General features: G+C 34.1%; 1 protein-coding gene across 1 annotated transcript in view; it reads right to left on the bottom strand.

The window, feature by feature from the left end:
- Nucleotides 1-22,500, bottom strand: part of LOC137634517 (probable chitinase 10) — a 176,720-nt gene that overhangs the window by 15,735 nt on the left and 138,485 nt on the right. The window contains 5 exon segments of the mRNA XM_068366962.1: nucleotides 679-855; nucleotides 8,319-8,556; nucleotides 9,559-9,627; nucleotides 9,629-9,658; nucleotides 10,569-10,762. Of these exon segments, the coding sequence (XP_068223063.1) occupies nucleotides 679-855; nucleotides 8,319-8,556; nucleotides 9,559-9,627; nucleotides 9,629-9,658; nucleotides 10,569-10,762 (708 nt within the window).

Raw genomic sequence — 22,500 nt, 5'->3', positions numbered from 1 at the left:
CCACAAATTGGCGTGTCATCGCCAAATGATTATTGAATGAGCATCTAACTGTCGTTTTCAATAACAAATTAATGGAAAAAAAGCTGATGCAAAAATACGAAAATCAAACTTTCAGTTATGTGCAGGATGGTCGAAAGTCTTTTTGAAAAGCGTTCTTAGTTGTAGTTAAGAGAAAAATTAGTAATTAAACAATCAGAAAAAAATACAAAAACGAAAGTTACTTTACATTAGAAGATTTATTTTGGAACTTCTAAATAGTTGACGCTTAATGATAAACGAAACTAATAACCCACGTATTGATAATATATATACAGTACAATTTAGAGTTGTAAAAACTTCAAACTTCGAGTAGACCATTTACTGAGATGGTATCTTTTGTTTGGCGGCTTCGCCTTTTGGGAAACTAATCCCAAGAAAATTCCAAAAGGTTACAATATTTCGGCTACAGAAAATTCTATTCCCAAAAATATTTTGGAAATAATCTACGTGTCAAAAATGTTCAGGTGAACTGCTACTCAAAATTTGAACGGTCATGAACTTTGGACGCAAAATTTTATTTGGTCAAGTTTCTCACGAGATAAAGATCTGGCTGGGAAATGTTTTAAATAAAAACCTGAAGGTAAATAATTAAAAACGTTTAAGTGGAAATAGTTATTAACTATAAAAATGCTTTCTTACCTTTAAGCAAATGGACGAAGTTTTCCTTATCTTGACTGGTAGGATATTCCCAATCGAGATCGAGGCCGTCGAACTTGTGTTTCCTGAGGAAGGGAATGGCGCTGAAGATGAAGGTCTGACGGGTGTACCTGGTGGCGGACATGTCCTTGAATCTCTTGGTACCGAAGGACCAACCACCTGCGGAGCAAAGGATGACGTTAGGGGTCGATAAAGAGAAATTCCGGTAATTATGGCAACAATAAAAATATCATCAGCATCAACAACAACCACAACAATAAACATAATAATAATTGTAGTAGTAGTAGTAGTAGTAGTAGTAGTAGTAGTAGTAGTTCAAGACAAATGAGTATCTATAGTATTATATCATACCTAAGAAAACCGAGATGCAGTTAAAGCACAAGCCTAAAATATGACATTAAATTAGCATTTCCTTAGCGTCGTCCTAGTGATTTTAAGAATATCTATCAAATAGTTAATCAAAATACTAACGAGAGAGAGAGAGAGAGAGAGAGAGAGAGAGAGAGAGAGAGAGAGAGAGAGAGAGAGAGAGAGAGAGAGAGAGAGAGAGAGAGAGAGAATTTTGAAATGGATATTCAATACATATAAAAAGGGCTTATACATCAATTTCTACAAATGGTCATAAATGGAACTAAGCTTTATAAAATCTTCGTAAACATTGTATATGTTTATATATATATATATATATATATATATATATATATATATATATATATTATATATATATATATATATTATTTATATATTTATATATGTATATATATATATATATATATATATATATATATATATATATATATATATATATATATATATATATATATATATGGTTAAGAATAATTTCTTAAGCGTATTTAGCCAGCATGGGCAAATCTTAATTTTTATTTATATAGTTATTTTTTACCTCTGTACATTTCTATTACTTCAGAGGGTAACCTCTCAGATAAGCCTGATCTAATGATACATGACGCTGACGATAAATGCATTTTGCATACTAATTAAAACTGCAGATAGTTTATGGGCGGCTTCTCAAGTTGTGGAATTTGTGGAAAACCCCAATTTTAAGTAAAGAACAGCATTTGGGTAAGAGGATACGTTACTTACATAAAAAAAGGATTTTTTTCTATAACAATTAAGAAAATATATTCGTAAAATTGAACATGCTTACAGAATTACAGTAGACAAGTCGAGTGAAAAATACTGAAGCAATATAAATCGTTGGTTAAAACTACCCTAACCTTGTCATGAATTATAAAAACAGAAGTGAGGTGTCTGGAAATACAAGTAAATACTTTACATCGTCACTATGAAAATGGATTTATGAAAGAAATTGTCAGATAAAACAGTTAGTGTTTAAGAGATTAGATATCAAATTGGCATCGTAGCTGCTGTAGAGATTTCTAGCTATTGACAATTAATACTAGCACGAAGTGAATAAAAACTGCGTGAGTCAGAGCCTTTGCTTATATCTTATAATATAGTCACGGTTGTGACATAAACATATTTACAATAAACACATTTTCTTAAGATATTAAAGTTACATGTTTTTTTTTCGTTAAATATTACTTCTTGTCAATATATATATTATATATATATATATATATATATATATATATATATTATATATACACATATATACATAAATATATATAAATATATATATATATATAATATATATATTATATATACACATATATACATAAATATATATAAATATATATATATAAATATATATATATATATATATATATATATATATATATATATATAAATATATATAGTTATATAAACATATACAGTATATAAAAATATAAACATATACAGTATATATATAAATATATATAAATATATATAGATATATATATATATAAACATATAAAGTATATATATATATATATATATATATATATATATATATATGAAAATAAATTGATGAAAATCTGATACTTGTCAAAAACAATGAATGAAGAATCATCACTCATCCATAGCGATGATAAACTTTATTAATTTGCTTACATATAAGATAAATGCTGTCTTTATTAAACCATAATTTTTTCTTATGATTATCCTTTCGTGGAAAAAAAATTAACGCACGATATTAACATTACAATCAAGATAGTGTATCCAATTCATTAGTAATACACTTGCTTACAACTGTCTATTAACTTAGCAAAAAAAAATTGTATTTATCAACATTTTTTTTTCTTTTTTAGATATATCGAGGACAAGAGGTAAAGAACCTAGGAGGTATGTTTTGGATAGAAAAAAAAAATCGTGGAGCGATTTTAGTTCCTCATCTCAACAGCTAATCCCATGTAAGGTTAAATTGCACAATGTACAATGCAAAGCTGGAATTTAAAAGTTCAAAGGTTTGAAGTTCGCAATTGAGCAGCAGGGGAGAGGGACAGGTCAAAGCGTAGAGATAAAACATATACAATCATATGATAAGCTCCCAAATCCTTTATCCACTCACGTTAGGACCTTAAAAAGCAAGGCAGTGGCCGATAATGTATGAGCAGGAGACTAATGCGCTCCACTATTCAACTGCCCCACACCTTGTAAGATCATGTGCTAGTGAAAATATAGAGGTGGATGCTGATGATTCTCAACGAGTAGTAGATATAATGCCAATCCCGAATATTCAATAAACAAAAACTTTTGCTAGTAGGCTGGCTAGGGAACCAGCCACCCATTGAGATACTACCACTAGAGAGTTATGGGGTCTTTTGACTGGCCAGACAGTACTACATTGGATCCTTCTCTCTGGTTATGGTTCATTTTCCCTTCGCCTACATATTCACACACCGAATAGTCTGGCCTATTCGTTACATATTCTCCTCTGTCCTCATACACCTGACAATTCTTCTTACTGCACTGTAACTGTTCAGTGGCCTCTTTCCTCTTTGTAAGGGTAAAAGAGACTCTTTAGCTGTGGTAAGCAGATCTTCTAGGAGAAGGACACTCCAAAATCAAACCATTGTTCTCTAATCTTGGGTCGTGTCTTAGCCTCTGTATCATGGTCTTCCACTGTCTTCAGTTAGAGTTCTCTTGCTTGAGGGTACACTCGGGCACACTGTTCTATCTTATATCTTATTTACCTTCCACTTGTTTTGTTAAAGTTTTTATAGTTTATAAAGTGATATTTATTTTAATATTGTTGCTCATCTTAAAATATTTTATTTTTCCTTGTTTCCTTTCCTCACTGACCTATTTTCCCTGTTGGAGCCCCTGGGCTTATAGCATCCTGCTTTTCCTACTAGGGTTGTAGCTTAGCAAGTAATAATAATAATAATAATGATAACAATAATAATAATAATAATAATAATAATAATAATAATAATAATAATAATAATGATAATAATAATACGAATTAATGCACTTAGGCAGCATACACAATATAAAAAACAAATTTCCTTCCATGTGTAACTACGAGTAAGAAATATAAGATTCATGTTATAACTGATAAATCTTGCATTCTTGGAAGGAACCATCTCATTACCCTCTAAATCAGCCCTTAAGAAAACTTACACGAATAACAACTCTGCAATCTTACGCCAATGATAATTCGAGAGTGGAATATCTCGAATGAATTCAATGAAGTATTTTACACCGGTAATTTCGACCTCTTCTCCTTTCGAGAAATTACCTCATCTGAGACCAGCCATGCTGAAATAGCGACGGGGCGTTGCAGTCACGTCCCCAGCGAAAGGGAACGTGACAGACAGATCGATGCTTGTGACAGACGACAGCCTCTGTTAATGTAATTTCTCAGGTTCAAGTTAGAACCCTTTCATTACTTCAAAAGTTCAAACTCGCAGCAAATGTTTTTATGTTGAACAGACTTACACAAGTTCTTATATATTTTATATATCAAATATTTGTTTTATTGTTGTTAATGTTTTTAAAATATTTTATTTCAATTTTTCATTACCTTTCATGTCATTTACCTATTTCCTCATTTCCTTTCCTCACTTGGCTATTTTTCCCTTTTGGAGCCCTTGGGCTTATAGCATCTTGCTTTTCCAACTAGGGTTGTAGCTTAGCTAATAATAATAATAATAATAATAATAATAATAATAATAATAATAATAATAATAATAATAATAATAATAATTTTATTATTATTTCTGCCTACACACTTGTCTTTGATGTAATTTTCTTTTCTTGGTGTTTGGTCTGTTCCATCTCCAGTCCAAATTGGTATTCCATTCCAACCACAATTCATTTGCAAGTTACATAGGTTATTCGAGAAATTTCCTTCTGTCTTACTCCTTTCGTTTATCTTTCGGTTTTAATTGTTAGTTCTCATAGTTTTGGAATATGTAACTTTACAGTTTATATAAAAATTAATCGATGAAATTTCCCAAAATATTTTCCTAAAAGAATGCAAAATCAAGAAATGCTATGGAAAATTTATCTCCAGGACAAATGTGTTAAGCATTAAACATGGAATGAAGAACGTGTAGAACAGTGTGAAGGAGCTATCAAATCTTGCACTTGCAAATACACAATCAAAAAATTAAATTTCTCGCTCTCATGGTTAAACGAAGAAGCAAAGTGAAAGGAGCAAATTTTGGGGAACCGTCGAAAGAAATTCAATGTTCAGCCTCGGTGAAAATACTCTGCGATTATATGAATATCACGGAAATGGTCAATTGAAAATTTATCACTTCTGCTTAGATTTCGTCATTCAATTGCCGTATTATTTCTGCTTTTGTGTATACAGTTATTAAGTCATTGACGGAATCCTATCTAATTGATACTTCCCTTGAACATAATCTTAATCGATAATCAATTTCTTAAATCTGTAAAAATTATGAATATAAAATAAACTCAGTACTTCAGCATGAATCTAATTTAGAGAAACATCAAGGCTCGGCAATAATCCTTTATGACTGATAATAAGGTGTGTGTGTGTGTGTGTGTGAGCAAGTGCCCGTCTCTGTTTACGTATAGCCTACATAGATGAAGACTAGATCATATGATGAAGGAATTTATACGTATACTATTTATTCATTGCTATTTCAGCAGGGATTTACTTATCCACTTCTATAGTATCTGATGTAATAAAAGGTTATAGGAAGAGCGACTGAAGATTTCGATTTTGTTTTTCTCCTATTACCTAAGAAAATGGAACAGGTGATTTTTGATTAAACACATACATACAAATTCTAACAGGTGAGGTCATAATAATAAAAGAACACGAGAGAGAGAGAGAGAGAGAGAGAGAGAGAGAGAGAGAGAGCTAGGTGTGTATAGAAAGAGCAGCAGTAGTGGCACAGTTGATGGAAAGTTTGAAGGTCGCCCTTGACACTTGAGGCAAGATGGTGTGCCACTTAAGGTCCAGCAACCTCTCACAGTTTCCTTCGGGCACCGTTTTCTATACCAGGTGTAACTTGTAAACAATCGGGTAGCCGTTAGGGGGGCCACTATTTCTTGGGCGTTTCGAAAGGGCCCTGATCGACCGCTGACGAGATAGGAATGTCGCAGTTGCTGTTGTTTTTCAATTTGTTTACTACAGCTTAATACATTGAGAGAGAGAGAGAGAGAGAGAGAGAGAGAGAGAGAGAGAGAGAGCAAAAAGTGTTTTAATATAAAAATTTTATAGAAAAATTCAATTCCATTCACACAGATATCACCGGTGAGAAATATGTTGAATAAGGGAAACAAACAAACAACACACCTCATCACGAAACGAATATTACTTGCTTAGTAAAATGGCATTTCGTATTCCTCGTGCTTGTTAATGACCACATTTACTCATGGCAGAGGATATAAGCAAAAATGGATTTTTCCCGGATAGACCTTAAAATTGTTGTGTTCTTTGTCGGGTCAGGCCTCTCCAAAGACGCAGTTCCTTTAAAGATGTCTACATAATTACCGGAAGACCTTATAAGAATACACCCTTTGCTTCTCAATTGGCTTTCAAACATCTTTGAGAAAAATGCAAATTTTTTACCGTTAAGGAATATCTTAATACGTTTTTTAATTGGTTTGGAAATCTTAAACACATGTTTCATGATCATGAGACTGCTTATATTATTTTATGACTTTGAAATTTTATAGCAACATAAACGATTACTATTTACTAAGAAAATTAGTAATTAGAAGCTTACCAAAGCAAATTGTTATAGTTTAGGTGTCTCTTACATAAAACATACTTATAGGGTACTTTTATATACAGTACTACCAAATCTCCTATCCCTAATGATTCGGTAGCAAAGAAGGCAAGTGAAAATTTAAGAACTGAGGTGGTGATAACCTACCGCCCTCAGGTAAACAGTTGTTCTAAATCCTCTCATGCAGAACGAAGTAGTGGTCAGATATGGATTGAGAGAGAGAGAGAGAGAGAGAGAGAGAGAGAGAGAGGAGAAGAAGAAGAAGAAGAAGAAAAAGAAGAAGAAGAAGAAGAAGAAGAAGAAGTAGTAGTACATGTATTAAGTTCGCATGTACATTTTTAATGCAAAATATAAACTGATACTCAACTTTTATCAACTACTTAACACGAAAAACGAATTATGAGAAAGAATCCATGTGAAAAAACAAATAATTTGATTTTTTAAATAGATGTAAAGTCTTGATAAAAGTTTACCAAAATGTTATGGAGAATTGGACGCATGCAAGTGGAGTCAACAGTTACGAAAACAACAACATTGGAATTACGACAAAAACGGAAACTGTTGCAACTTTTAATTTAAACCTGAATATTAACTTCAAACTGACAGCCAAAACAAAGTAATGGATGGTAGGTTGTGGTATAAGTAATTATAATGTTACTTGAATGTGCTCTTCCTAATCACAGGAGAGTTACCATTGACTGGCAGTGACAGTGTGGCCTTACCATTAGCAGAAAGTAACGACTTTGTTCTCAGCAGCACATTTAGTGGCTAGGGAAATTTTGTGCGTTCGACAATGTCATTCTATGGAAAGCTGAAGGTCAGGTTTAATAAGTACGGAGGAGTTTGAGGCAATTAGTGGACTCATCATAGATCTTCTGTAGCGTGTGTTTGTTTTGATACAATTGGCGTAGGATGTTTTCCCAAGATATATTTTTCCCCCAAGATATATTTCTGATCTAAGAAAATATTGGTGGTATCTAAAGTGGACGATAACCCTTCGGGATATCGTTATAGTTTAACTTCAGAGAGAGCTGACGCGGGGAACTAATTAAAACGCTGGAAAATAATCCTATATTTTCTTTCTCTAATTGTTTATACAAATATACAGACATGCAGAACAATTATAAAAATAATGCAAGTTGACAAGAGAAAATAAGATAACGGTAAAGATATTAATTTCTCCTGAGAACTGGTTACAGTTAAAGCTCCCCTGAATACGCCCTCAAGTTAAATTTCCTCCAAGGTAGGAGTGGTTTAAAAGAACGTTTCCACTGACCCACTGACCCTGCTGCTTGTATCCAGCGTCTAAAAACATAATAGGAAATATATTCATACAATAGTTGGAAAAGGCTAAGGAAATTACAAAATTTAGCTTAATAAATACGCATTAGTTGAGAGAGAGAGAGAGAGAGAGAGAGAGAGAGAGAGAGAGAGAGAGAGAGAGAGAGAGAGAGAGATTTTCAAAGAAACGACGGACCAAACCAAAGTCAGAGATGTACTCACCGAGTGCGAGCAAGACCTTGAGCTTAGGATTCTGAGCCTTCAAGCCGTTGATCTGTTCGTAGAATCCTGTCTTGCCATCCTTGCTTTCATCGTTGGCCTCTAAGGAGGACAGTCGACCCTTCTTCATCCACCCGAAGGAGTAGATGATGTGAGTGCAGAGGAAGGGATCGATGTGTTCCGGGAGGAACTTGCCGATCTTCGGCCGGTATTGGGACCAGTTGGTGTAGTAACATACCACCTGTTTGAAAGTATTAAGAATAAATATAAAAAGCGCAATAAAAGCAAGTTAGCCTGGTTTGAAATCTCGTCTTTTGAATATGGGAAGCGCCAAAAGAAAGAATAACTATTTAGTGTCTGGATTTTTAGCTTCGTTTTCTTTCAGTTTTTTTAAAGTGCACTTCAATCTACAGCTATTGCAGTTCGGCAGTTCGAATAAAAGTAAATTATCAATTATAAATCAGAAGCGTACAATGATCTATAACCGAAGTCAAATGGAACTTTGCTTTAGATAATATCATAAAGGGGCTAAACCCTTTCTAAAGGTCGGATGTAAAAAAAAAAAAAAAAAAAAAAAAAAAAAAAAAAAAAAAAAAAAAAAACAGGATAGAGATAACGTATGTTTCATTATATATCTTCTTTTAGATTTATGTGTACGTTCAATATGTAATTCCACTAACAGAAAAAAAAACTGCATTCAAAAGTGATAACATAGTTGCTACCTAGAATGACAATATAAGTTCTCAGAAAAACTAAGCATGACATTTTTGAAAAGAGAATACTCTATGAAAATATGAACAAGTAATAAGTAAATTACTGAATGACATAAAAATTAACTATTAGAGCAAATCTAACAAAAGAAATCCATAGAATCGACGGAAGTTACGTAATATACATAATTTAATGAAAAAGATGGTTTTCTTCTTCCTTTTAACCTGATACTATTGTTACTTTAGAGTACATCAGCACCGCTTGCTTTACCGAAACCAAGTGAAATCATCAGAATTCACATGATTTTGTAAACAATTTTATTAGCGAAAAAAAAAACACCAGTTCACATATATTTATAAACTCGAATGATGCCACAATGTGCATATGCAAAGATCAGATACATATATTAAACTACATATAAGGGACACATGTTTATCTCTGGAATTTTCTATTACTGTCATAAATAACGAAGAGTCAAATTTAGAATTACTGTATTCGTTTGAATCGTACAAAAATGAACAAATTAACTAACCTTGTAATCGGGGTCCCCACCATTTTTAACAGAGACCGAGTTTGAGCTTCCGCCATTGGATTGGCTAGACCCCGGCTGCTGGTCTGATGCGCGGCCTCACCTGTAATAACAAACGAAAAAAAAGAAGAAAAATTATGTACACAAACAATCAGGAAGTAATGTTTTTTTCATTCATCATCATAATCATCTCCTCCTACGCCTATAGAGGCAAAGGGCCTCGGTTAGATTTCGCCAGTCGTCTCTGTCTTGAGCTTTTAATTCAATACTTTTCCATTCATCATCTCCTACTTCGCGCTTTACAGTCCTAAGTCATGTAGGCCTGGGTCTTCCAATTGTTCTAGTGCCTTGTGGAGCCCAGTTAAACGTTTGGTGAACTAATCTCTCTTGGGGAGTGCGAAGAGCATGCCCAAACCATCTCTATCTACCCCTCATAATGATCTCATCCACATATGGTACTTGAGTAATCTCTTATAGTTTCAGTAATCTCTCTTATAGCTTATTTATTAGGGGAAGTTTTTCAACAGATTAAATGAGCTTGGGATTGCGAAGTACCCAGTTATTTTAGGGCCGCTTTCGATTGCATAAACACTGTATATCACAAATATTATTCATATATCTGAGTTAATATTACAATCCTCCTTATGCTCCGGTGAATTAAAACAAACATGACATTTTGCAAACTTAATGTAATCAAAATTATGATGTTTCAACACGTACATATGATCAAGTTTATTTCCGAGTCACTAATGACTCAATATTAAACCTCGACAAACACACACACACACACATACACACACACACACACACACACACACACACATATATATATATATATATATATATATATATGTATATATATATATATATATATATATATATATATATGTATATATATATATATATATATATATATATATATATATATATATATATATATATATATGTGTGGTGTGTGTGTGTGTGTGTGTGTAAAACCACAGGAAGTTTTAAAGATAAAGCTTTGTATTTACCCTGACTCTGTCCCCGTTAGCTGTAGTGCCTCTTCTCCTGCCGACGGTGTTGGAGGCGGCTGCCGACGTGCCCACTCTTCTGTTCCCAACGGCGTTGGTTACTGTTTTCGTCTGGACGGATTCCGCCGTTGCTTGGTTGCCTTCCCTTAACCTAGGCCTAAATCTGGAACGTCTGCGAGGAGTGCCCGCTGTGTCTGTGAAGATGAGGGAAATTGAAATAATAATCTTTACTCATTTAATTCATAAAAAAAGATTAATAACCAACTGGTTTCACTGTACACTGTTAGAAAAAAACCGTAACTTTAATCGGGAATTATCCGTGAAAATCTACTGTTCTTAACCGTATTTCAGTAAAATACAGGCGACCGTAATTTTACCTTACTTTGTTATTATCTTTCACGGTTTGTTGACCGTAATATCACTCCTTTACGTCAATATACCCGTTTTTAAAACGGTACAAATCCTGGAATAAATGTTGCCAAACATTTTCTCTTTTAATGCAAAATTTTAACAGTATATCATTTATGTTCTTCTGCATGTGATGGGTATTTCATGATTTCATAGAGACGGAAATATATTCTGCACCTTAAATGGCTGTTCACGATTTTTTGGTTAACAACGGAAACCAGATGAAAGGTAGACATTTTTTAAATTTGTTTGTCTGTTACTAACCATAAAATAAATAGCGACAGGAAAAAATATCCTTTGAAATAATTTCTTCATAATTACAGTTTATTCCATATTCATGAATAGTGAACAGAATTCAATTAATACAATCCCAATTTCCTTATATATTCCAGGAAGTGGATTATAATTAGGCACAATATGACCAACTATAGTCCATTTCTTTTAGCGATGCATATTTGCACCGACTCGCGGCGGTGCCCTTTTAGCTTGGAAAAAGTTTCCTGATCGCTGATTGGTTAGAATTATCTTGTCCAACCAATCAGCGATCCGGAATCTTTTCCGAGCTAAAAGGGCACCGCTGCGAGTCGGTGCAAATATGCATCGCTAAAAGAAATGGACTATAGTGATACTCATAAGTACCTTGATAAATGCAGGCAATATGTTGACGTCACTAGACAATCCGTCAAGGCTGAAGGACTATCAAAGGGTTAGAACTAACATGGAAATTATAATTTCACCCCAACCCCGTGGACATCACGTTTTGCACAAGCCATGGACCCAAGATACCCTTGGCTAGGTGATTTGGCGTTGGCGAATTACATGGCCAGTGACACTCCCAGTCATCTAACAACAGGTTACAGTGAAGGCTGAATTCGTCCTTTCATTTTGTTTGTCCAAAAACTGCTTTAAGGTATTGCTTGACTGGTTGCCTCTTTTGCTTGACTGCGCATTTATAATAAAACCGCTGTCTGTCTGGTGATAGATTCATTTAAGTTATCTTGAGAAATCAGTACAAGTAAGCTATTGAAACCTGTTTCGCGAAAGTAACATCAAATCTAATTCAAACGTTCAATCTATAGCTGAATTTTGTAAATATACTGTATATATATATATTATATATATATATTATATATATATATATATATATATATATATATATATATATACACACACACACACACACACACACACACATATATATATATATATATATATATATATATATATATATATATATAATAAACTGTAGGTTGTAGGTTACATAAATCTTTGATCTGACAAATATCCATCAAAACTTTACTGATTGCAATAATCTATAAATGCAAATAGATTCTTTTATTAATGCCACACTCAGTAACGGTGAACAAAATTGATAAGTCATCGACTTGACCAATCGAGTATTCGATAACTCCAGCACATTTAGGAGTTGAACAGTTTATTAATTTATTGATACATACATATACCATATAACAAAGACACACAAAAAATATGAGCAGGCAAGCATATATATTAAAATATATATACATTTTTATATTCTACAAACCTAAACATTCCCTTTTTCATGTTCCACGTGCAAATTTCGTTGCGAGGCTGGTTTGCCTATCCAATGTGTTAAGAGACCCTAAAGGGGTGGACTTCCTGTTCACCTTGGACCCTCCAGTAGGTGTCAAATAGTAAACTCTATTTTGGGCAGATGACTAGTTAGAAGTATTCCCATCGGAATGACAGCTCACCATGGTGAATAATGAACAGGATGCAATTTAAATCATATAATTATAAAATAATTATTTGCAGCATAATTGGCGTACAATTTAAACGAAAACCCACATAATGCAGTGAAAAGTCAATAAAAGAAAATGGTATGAGAGAGAGAGAGAGAGAGAGAGATGAGAGAGAGAGAGGAGAGAGAGGAGAGAGAGAGAGAGAGAGAGAGAGAGAGAGAGAGGTTGTAACTTACACGCCACAGCTTCTTATTACATCTAGTGAAAGGTATAGATGAGAGAAGATAATGTTGTTTGCTCGGGTTTATATCACAATTGAAATGAATAGTAGAGATGAAGTACGAGAAGTTATCAATCGCATAGTTATGCAAGCTTCTATTAACGATTGTAGTTTAGTGCAAACATGCACTTAAATGCGAATACAATTATAACTTTACTTCAAGAATTTGAAATTACGGCCCCAATTCTTAACGACCAAAGGTGTTCAAAAGCTACAAATAAACATGGAAAATAAAGGTTTGCTTAAACATGCAGGCATTTGTGTTTGTCACTATTGGTTGAGTCTTTCCATGCATGCATTTTACTGTGATTTTTCGCCTGTAATTGAGAACAAAGAGAATGTAGTCAAGCAAGAGCTGAAGAATTACGAGAATGCAATGTCCAGTCATTGACGAACCTTTCTGAAGTGATAGCTAAACATTTTGCAGCAACCCCCCCCCCCAAAAAAAAAAAAATCAAATCATTAAGTTCCACAAATTGTAGAGGCCTACCATAAAAATAAAGTGAATAACCAGGTGAGTCAAAGATAGCAAGTGAATGGGTGAAATGCTATATAATGTAAATAAGACTTTAGAGTGAAAACAAATAAAATACATCTGGAACCAGGATTTGAGGAACCAGTGATTTGAAAGTGAAAAGGAAAGGAGTAATTGTATCCTTCTATGCCACCGGAGAAGGAGCTGCAAAAACTTGATGGACTGATATTTCATATAGAAGAAGACTCCTCTTTGAAAGCTGCCATTTGGATGTACATAACATGAAAGAGAAAGGAAAGGCGATGCAACGACCATATAGAGGAAGACGGAAGCTGTCTCTTCCTATTTAGGCAATAGCCGGTGCTATGGGGAACCCCCTGGCCATACATGCTGCTCCACACCCACCCGTGGGCGTTGTGGCAAAGCCAAAGACTCGATTGAGCACCCCAGGCTCAACATTTGATTAGGGTTGTAGCATGGACTACTTGTAATGCAATGATCTCTTTGTAGCTTGTGTATGCCAAAGCTACTAATGCCATTGCACAGTAATGGGTCACGATTCTGCTACAATTTATAAAGGAATATTATCCGTGGTTTCTAGCACTAATAGATGTTTGATTAAATGGCATGACATTCATGTATCTTTATAGTATAATATTTTTAAAAAGGAAAACAAGTATACTATAAAGATCGCATTTCCACTAAAGCACTCATACCACAGGTGTATCTTATTGTGGTATATTTTCCCGATCATTTAACCATAAGGAGCTCTGTCTCACTCACAGTAATACTTTAACAACAAAAAGAACACGAGATGTCTATCAACGCTTTCTCTAGTTCTCTCGCACTTATGTCCAACAACAACACCCTCTCTCTCTCTCTCTCTCTCTCCTCTCTCTCTCTCTCTCTCTCTCTCTCTCTCTCTCTCTCCTCTCTCTCTCTCTCCAATTGAGATTAAAGATTCATCAGCAGTACAAAAGGCTGCTTAAATCTTCAATGAATAGAAATGTACAAGACAAAACCAAATAGATCAATCCCACTTGTAAAGGGACTGATGAGATTGTTATCTAACTTTGATTGAAATCTCTTGGTAGAAAAGAGAAAGGCCAGGCGAACTCTATGAAACTGAATATGGTCGATACCATTCACGCTATCCCATACCTCCCCTCTACAAAAACGCTTAATCCTTTCGAGAGGGGAACACAGAAATAAGATCTTTATCAACATGAATAATACCTATGTAATAGGATTTATTGAATAACACAGGTACTGGATTTCCATTCAACCACACAGACACGATAGCCCAGACGAGCGCGTACGGCCATCCTGAATAAACAATATCTACAACATCTTGGCAGGACAAACTTTCACTAAGAAAACAAGTTCGTTGAATGTATGATAATGTTCACGTTTCCGGCAGGAGGGAGATGTGCATCTTAATCTGCTGTCCAATATGTCACTTATTCTTGTTTGTTCTTCGTCTGTTATTTTTTCCGATTCTTTGTGCATTATACATAATGGCGGTAAGGAAGAATGAGAATAAGGAAGAAATCGTCAATATTAAAAATTATACACAAATCAAAGTCGGTAAGATCAAGTGATTATAAAGCCATTATTGCGCTCTCTCTCTCTCTCTCTCTCTCTCTCTCTCTCTCTCTTAACGTTTCAGCTAATTCGCTCTAAGAGCAAATGGAGTCTCACTGCTATAAAAAAAAAGTCTTTGAGACATCCAAATTCCCTTGTAACACACTGCACTCTCTCTCTCTCTCTCTCTCTCTCTCTCTCTCTCTCTCTTAAAGTTCAAGTTAATTCGCTTTATCCAAGAGCAAATGGAGTCTCCACTGATAGAATAAAAGTCTTTGAGATATCCAAACTCCTAGTAACACACACACACGCTCGCGCTCTCTCCTCTCTCTCTCTCTCTCTCTCTCAACGTTTAAGCTAATTCGCTCTATCCAACAGCAAATGGGAGTCTCCACTGATAGAATAAAAAGTCTTTGAGATATCCAAACTCCTTGTAACACACACACGCACGCTCTCTCTCTCTCTCTCTCTCTCTCTCTCTCTCTCTCTCAACGTTTAAGCTAATTCGCTTTATCCAAGAACAGATGGAGTCTCAACTGATAGAATAAAAAGTCTTTGAGGTATCAAACACCTTGTAACACACATACTCTCTCTCTCTCTCTCTCTCTCTCTCTCTCTCTCAACGTTCAAGCTAATTCGCTCTATCCAAGAACAAATGGAGTCTCAACTGATAGAATAAAAAGTCTTTGAGATATCCAAAACACCTTGTAACACACATTCTCTCTCTCTCTCTCTCTCTCTCTCTCTCTCTCTCCAACATAATAGGTTCTTTCACCTCACACATTTTTTCCCATATTCAGTCTACCCCACTAAAAGAGTCTGTATGATAGCAAGTCAGAAATTGAGCTTGGAAAGTTACGCAACACGAAGTTCATTCACTCCTTGTTGGTGTTTAGCCGTGACCCCATCTCGCTTAATCTGGTTCAGCCACATAAGAAATGTTACTCTGACGTGCAAAGTTCATGACTACTCTTATACAGTTTCCAATTCTTCTTTTGTTAAAACATCTTTATTATCAGTAAAAAAATCTATCATAAAGGTAAAACCAAAAGAGAGCTTCGGGAACCTGCTCTATTCTCCTTTTTAATCTGATATAGAAAAGGAGAATCAAGCCGGTTATCGAAAGCTCTCTCTCTCTCTCTCTCTCTCTCTCTCTCTCTCTCTCTGCATTTACCTTTTAATTTTTGTTTGATAAAACTGGTATTGGGATTTTTTTAGAATTTTGATTCACGCTATTATAAGTGATTTATATAATAATAATAATAATAATAATAATAATAATAATAATAATGCTGATGATGATAATAATAATAATAATTATAATAATATTAATGATGATTGCTGATAATAATAACAACAACAATAATAATAATAATAATAATAATAATAATAATAATAATTGGAAGAAACCAGAATCAAATTGCACATGTGAAGCTACTCTCCACATTGAAGGGAATCACAATATAGCAAGAAGTTCTTCCTTTTGTTTAAACATTTTAACAATTTCTAAGGCTACTTTCTGTGCGATATTGTGCTTTTGTCATTTAATATCATTAAGGCAGGCACATAAAAATGTAAAAATGTGGGTACACATAAAAAGTAGATTGTGAAAATTAATCAGAGAAAAGAAATCCTTTCTGCCTTTTTCTTTCCATCGAGAAACGTTGGGAAATCAAGTATCAAAGCTGCATATCTATCACGATAATATTTATAAATCCATTATTTTTTCGTTATTAAAAGCTATACAGAAAAATGTAATGCAAACACACACACACACACACAATATATATATATATATATATATAAATATATGTATATATATATATATATATATTTATATATATATACATATATATTTATATATATATGTGTATATATATATACATACATATATACACATATCCATGTATATGTGTGTATATATATATATATATATATATTATGTATATATGTTAATAAATGTTAATAAGGTTTCACAATGATATAAGACGAGTATATATTTTTTATAAATTACACAGCAGACTTTGGAGCTTTCTTCCATCATATGCGAGTTTTAGCGACTAAAGTCCACAGGTGATGGGACGAGAGTTTCTAACATATGCTGTGTAATTTACAAATAATACACATATTTTTACATTTATATTCCTAACAAGAAAGGATTCCATAGTTTTGTCACAACTTAATTATAGATATTTATAGTGTGAGTGCGCATGCCTTCTCCATCATGAGACTCAACACTACACAGTATTCTAGAAGTTTAATTCTAGCTGTTACCAAGTTGTGGAATGATCTTCCTAATCGGGTAGTTGAATCAGTAGAACTTCAAAAGTTCAAAGTGGAGCAAATGTTTTTATGTTGACCAGGCTGACATGAGTCTTTTTATAGTTTATATATGACATATCTGTTTCTGACGTTAATTAGTTTATATAGGACATATCTGTTTTGACGTTGTTACTGTTTTTAGAATGATTTATTGTTAATTTATTCTCATCATTTATTTATTTCCTTATTTCCTCTCCTCACTGGGCTATTTTTCCCTATTGGAGCCCTTGGGCTTATAGCATCTTGCTTTTCCAACTAGGGTTAAAGCTTGGCTAGTAATAATAATAATAATATAATAATAATAATAATAATAATAATAATAATAATAATATACGAGTATTAATTTCATAATCTTTTACGAATAGAATTAAAGTAAACTAATGTACTGGGATTTTCCTAAGGCACACTTCACAATCCACGTTAAGGATGCAATGCATTGCAAAGCCCAAGACACGAGAACTGCAAGCAGGCAAAAGCAAAGCACGTCTGGCAGGCATGTCGCACGACCTTCACGCTCAGTAGAACGACCGTTATTCACTTTGATTGTTATGAATTAGGTTTTCCAAACTGGTCGTTCCCAGGGTAGTGGAATAAATCAGGTTAATCGCGAGATTCGATGATCGTCGCCATAAAATCGTGCGAAGTTATGCATTCTTTGTCTTACGATGTTAATAAGTATTAGAACTCATTACTACGTGTATTTTGGTAAATCCACAGGATTACCTTTCAAAAATATGATCTATTAATAAAAATGAACGTAACCCATATGAAATCATATTGATAAATTATACTGTGCTTTAGCAATTCATCATAGTCATAAAGATTTCGGCATAACGGATTAACATTATTTAATGATTTCGCATTGTAAGAGGGCTGTTAAGGCCCACAATTTCTAACTAATACGAAACAGACTTGGGGAAAAAAAGTTGTTCTTATTAGTCTGAATTGGAAGAAAAAAAAAAAAGTCTGAGAGTAAAGGGTCATAGGTTGGGTCCAGCGTCCTGGTGGCTGAGTTGGTGCTGGGCGACTTTCACTTTCGGTAAACTTGTCTCGACCATTGGTCCCCCGACTTTGGCATCGACGTCATCGTCGCTGTAGTCCCGTTAATCCACATTATTTTTGTGGGTGTTTACAAACTAGAATGAAGCACGTATGCAGTCTCGGACTGAAAATGAGTGATGGAGATCAAATACTAACTCGACGTTCTTTTTATTTGCCCCAGATCTCGTTAACGAAATACAAAACAGGGATTATCAACTCCACTCTTACAGTGGACCGATTATTATCATTTATTATTATTATTATTATTATCCCAAGCTACAACCCTAGTTGGAAAAGCAAGATGCTATAAACCCAGGGGCTCCAACAGGGGAAAAATAACCCAGTGAGGAAAGGAAATAAGGGAAATAAATAAATGAAGAGAACAAATTAACAATAAATCATTCTAAAAAAAGTAACAACGTCAAAACAGACATGATTTTCGTCTGTACATGAATATAATTAGTCAAGTTTTTAAAGTAATTCCCTTAAAATAATTCACAGTTAAAACTGTGACAAAAAAAAAGTTCTTCCAGCACCCTTTAGATAATTCGAACAAATCTTATAAAGGTAAGTTGTTGTTTCCATAAATAGTAACCTCTCATTACGCTTTGCAACATATTCTATATAAAGGTTCGAGAAAGCGTAGCCAGTCACTTCATGGCATTACGCCTTTTTAACGTTAAGTGGAAAATTGTTGGTCAGCGTTAAAGTTTTAAGCAATATATGAAATTATTACCAACACTGAAAGTTTAACTACGATACGGTCAGCCCCATGGGTTCATTTCAACGTATTCCGCTAACGCAATTATTATCGGAAAAGCAGGATGCTATAAAATAGCTCCGTGAGGAAATGAAAAAAGGAAAAATAGTATATTTTAAGAATAGCAACCTTAAAATAAATATTTCCTATATAAAACTATAAAACCTTTACAAAAACAAGAAGAGAGAGATTAGATAGAATAGCGTGCCCGAGTGTACCCTCAAGCTTAGTAAATAGGACAAACATTTCAAATTGAATGAAACAGCGTTGATGGCGTTAAGGATTTTATCTTCACATGATTAACTTGATAGGGAAAATTGTGAGAAATAAAGAACCATCTAAAAAAAAACCTCTACATTAAGGAAATTTACACTTTTGGAGGCGGAAGAGAAGGGAGAGTAAAAGACGATGTTGGGGATATGGGTGTTGAAGCATCTGTCTATTCCCATAACTGTCTACACATCTGTCTTCTTTCCCGTCTGCTTCGATCAAATACCTTTTGCTAAGCTACACAAGCATTTAGATTTCCATTTTTGCCTTTCCAAGAAGCTAATAATGGAAGTATTAACTGACCGATTACACAAATTAAGACAAAAGACCAAGAAAGTTTCGCTCTTACTTCAGACAAAGATCGTGAGAATTTCTTTTTTATCTTTTTTGCACCATCCGTTAATCCACCTTCTACGCTCTACCTCGTCCAACCCCCAAACAACATTCTCCCATACATGTCTTCAAAAATAAAGAAAAAAAATTTAAAGGAGAATACCTATAATAATATATCTGCTGCTGGAAACATTCTAATTTTTCCTGATAGAGAATCTTACTGAGTCTTGAACCTCGTCTTTCGCTTCACTTTTTTTTTCCTGCGGTACATCTAAGTTAGTCTAAATCTGTCCAAGAAATTATCTAATGACTTGAATCTAATTATCATCTCCTCTATAATAAAGAGCAAATGTCTGGTTACACACACACACATATATATACATATATATACACATACATGTATATCTATATATATACCTGTATATATATAATATATATATACATATATATATACATACATACATATAAATATATATATATATATATATATATACATACATGTATATCTATATATATACTGTATATAATATATATATATACATATATATATACATACATATAAATATATATATATATATATATATATATATCTTTCGGTTAAGCTCAGCTCTCCTCGTCCCTCGGGTATGGAGGAAAGTGAGTAGTCCAGAGCTGGGTTGTGTGTGTGCATATCTATATACATAGTTACTCGTCATTTTTGACGGCTTGCGTACACTATTCTAGGCGCATAAGCTAAAACTTGACTGAGAAACGTCAATGTAAGGAAAGAAAACGAAGAACTAGAACTGAAAGTGACGGCGGGGAGCCACTGGACCTCAAAACTAGCGCGGGGGGGGCGGGGGGGGGGGGGTGGGGGGTGGGGGGGGGGACTAGGGGGAGACGAGAGTAGGGGGTGTTCAATTAGTCATTGAACAACCACCACTAAGATGATGATAGACTGTCTGTCTAGTCTGTAGTCTAACTGACAGTATGTTTGTTGAAAATTGTTTTAAAAATGTTTTTTAAAGCCCTACACCAAATGATATGTTAAAACATTAAGGAAAGCATTGTCCTACTCAATAATCATTTCCTAATCTTATCACGCTCGGAGGTATGTAGGAATTATGTTTCTTTATATGCAGCGGACGACTACTTGTGGAAATATATATATATATATATATATATATTTATATATATATATATATATATAGTATATTTATATATATATATTATATATATATATATACTTTTTTGTAGTAATTCCAATACTGGCAAACTTCTTTGGGTCACTATCAATGACCAACAACTTTCAAACAGTCACTCCATGACGCCAATGCGAGCAGGAGAACAAAAATGAAGAAATAAGAAATTGAAGTTATATATATATCACAAAAAGTATATAATGCAAATGTCAGAAATATACCCCTGTAAGTGGTAAAACTGCTTGGAAATTATTGCTGTCTTTTCTTCTCTAATTCTTTTAGCAAATTTTCTCGAGTCATGAGAGCTAACGGTGGTCTAACCAGTCCAGTTTTCCTTCTCTTTTTTCTTTCTTGCACTGCCCGTGCCCATTCATAACGCTAACGGGTTGGTACCCTAGTACCCCCATTATACAGACGCGCATTGCACAATCAATGAGATCTGGGGACCTTCCTTCGACTTATTTATGCAGTAAAGCGACGGATTTTGGTCATTGTTCCATGTAGCTGTCTGTAAACATCGTTTCTATTTGATTCTCGAGGTCTTACTGAATGGTAAGCTTATATCAGGAGTATCGCTCTTTACCCTTTCAGATTACTCACAAAATGACATATTGCATGACGGAACTCTTAATGTTCCCTGCTGTCCAAAACGTACAAAGATGAAACACAAAAGCAACAATCTGCAACGTAGATAGAAAGTGAATGACAGATAGAGAGACTCGTTTTAAAAATGCATCAGGTCACGTCTGTGACTGATATCGAAAGTACGCTGTGATAAAATGTTTGAGAAGTGATGGAAAAACTAGTCCAGAAATTTCGAAGGAAAAGGATGTCACCGATAATTTATTCCACACACCAAGAATCACCATCTGTCATTTGTTTCAATAAAAAGAATGCACTGTCATTCATTTTTAATCGAACAAAATCAGAGTAATAAAATACGTAAACAATACCTCTGACAACGCAATACTCCATTTGATTAAGGCTATGTAAAAAAAATAATTTCAGTTGATTAAAGTTTATTTATATGGCAGTATTTATCTTAGATTTATTCATGTTAGTGACAAGTCAGTACGTGCCCAAATTTGATTTAGTTAACAGGTTTCTTAACAGATAAAACGCATGGGTTTATTGAGAGTAAATTAACAGAAAAATAAAGGAAAATGGCGAAAACAACCAGTCTTCCAAAACACATCATTCAAATAATGGACTTTAATAGGGGTAGACTGACAAAAACAGTACGACATAGGAAAGTGGAGTTTCAGCAAACGGTCCATGTTTTAGATGCAAGTTTCTGAAGCTACTTATAAATGGAGAGAGAGAGAGAGAGGAGAGAGAGAGAGAGAGAGAGAGAGCACTGACTGCCATAAATCACACGGCACATTGACTGCACTGAAAAAGAGAAAACAATCACAGCAGTGACGTATTGAATCATTGCCTGTGGCAGCGCCTAAATAGAAACCATTCATTCAGAACGAAGCTTACAGCGCCTTACTTAGATGCCAGGCACGCGTATTGCCCTTTGACATTCAAGAGCTGTTTTAGCATGTCAGACGT

Source organism: Palaemon carinicauda, chromosome 44 (assembly GCF_036898095.1).
Source record: "Palaemon carinicauda isolate YSFRI2023 chromosome 44, ASM3689809v2, whole genome shotgun sequence".
Taxonomy (NCBI): Eukaryota; Metazoa; Arthropoda; class Malacostraca; order Decapoda; family Palaemonidae; genus Palaemon; species Palaemon carinicauda.
Note: the sequence above shows the minus strand (reverse complement) of the source record. Positions and strands in the feature narration are given on the sequence as shown.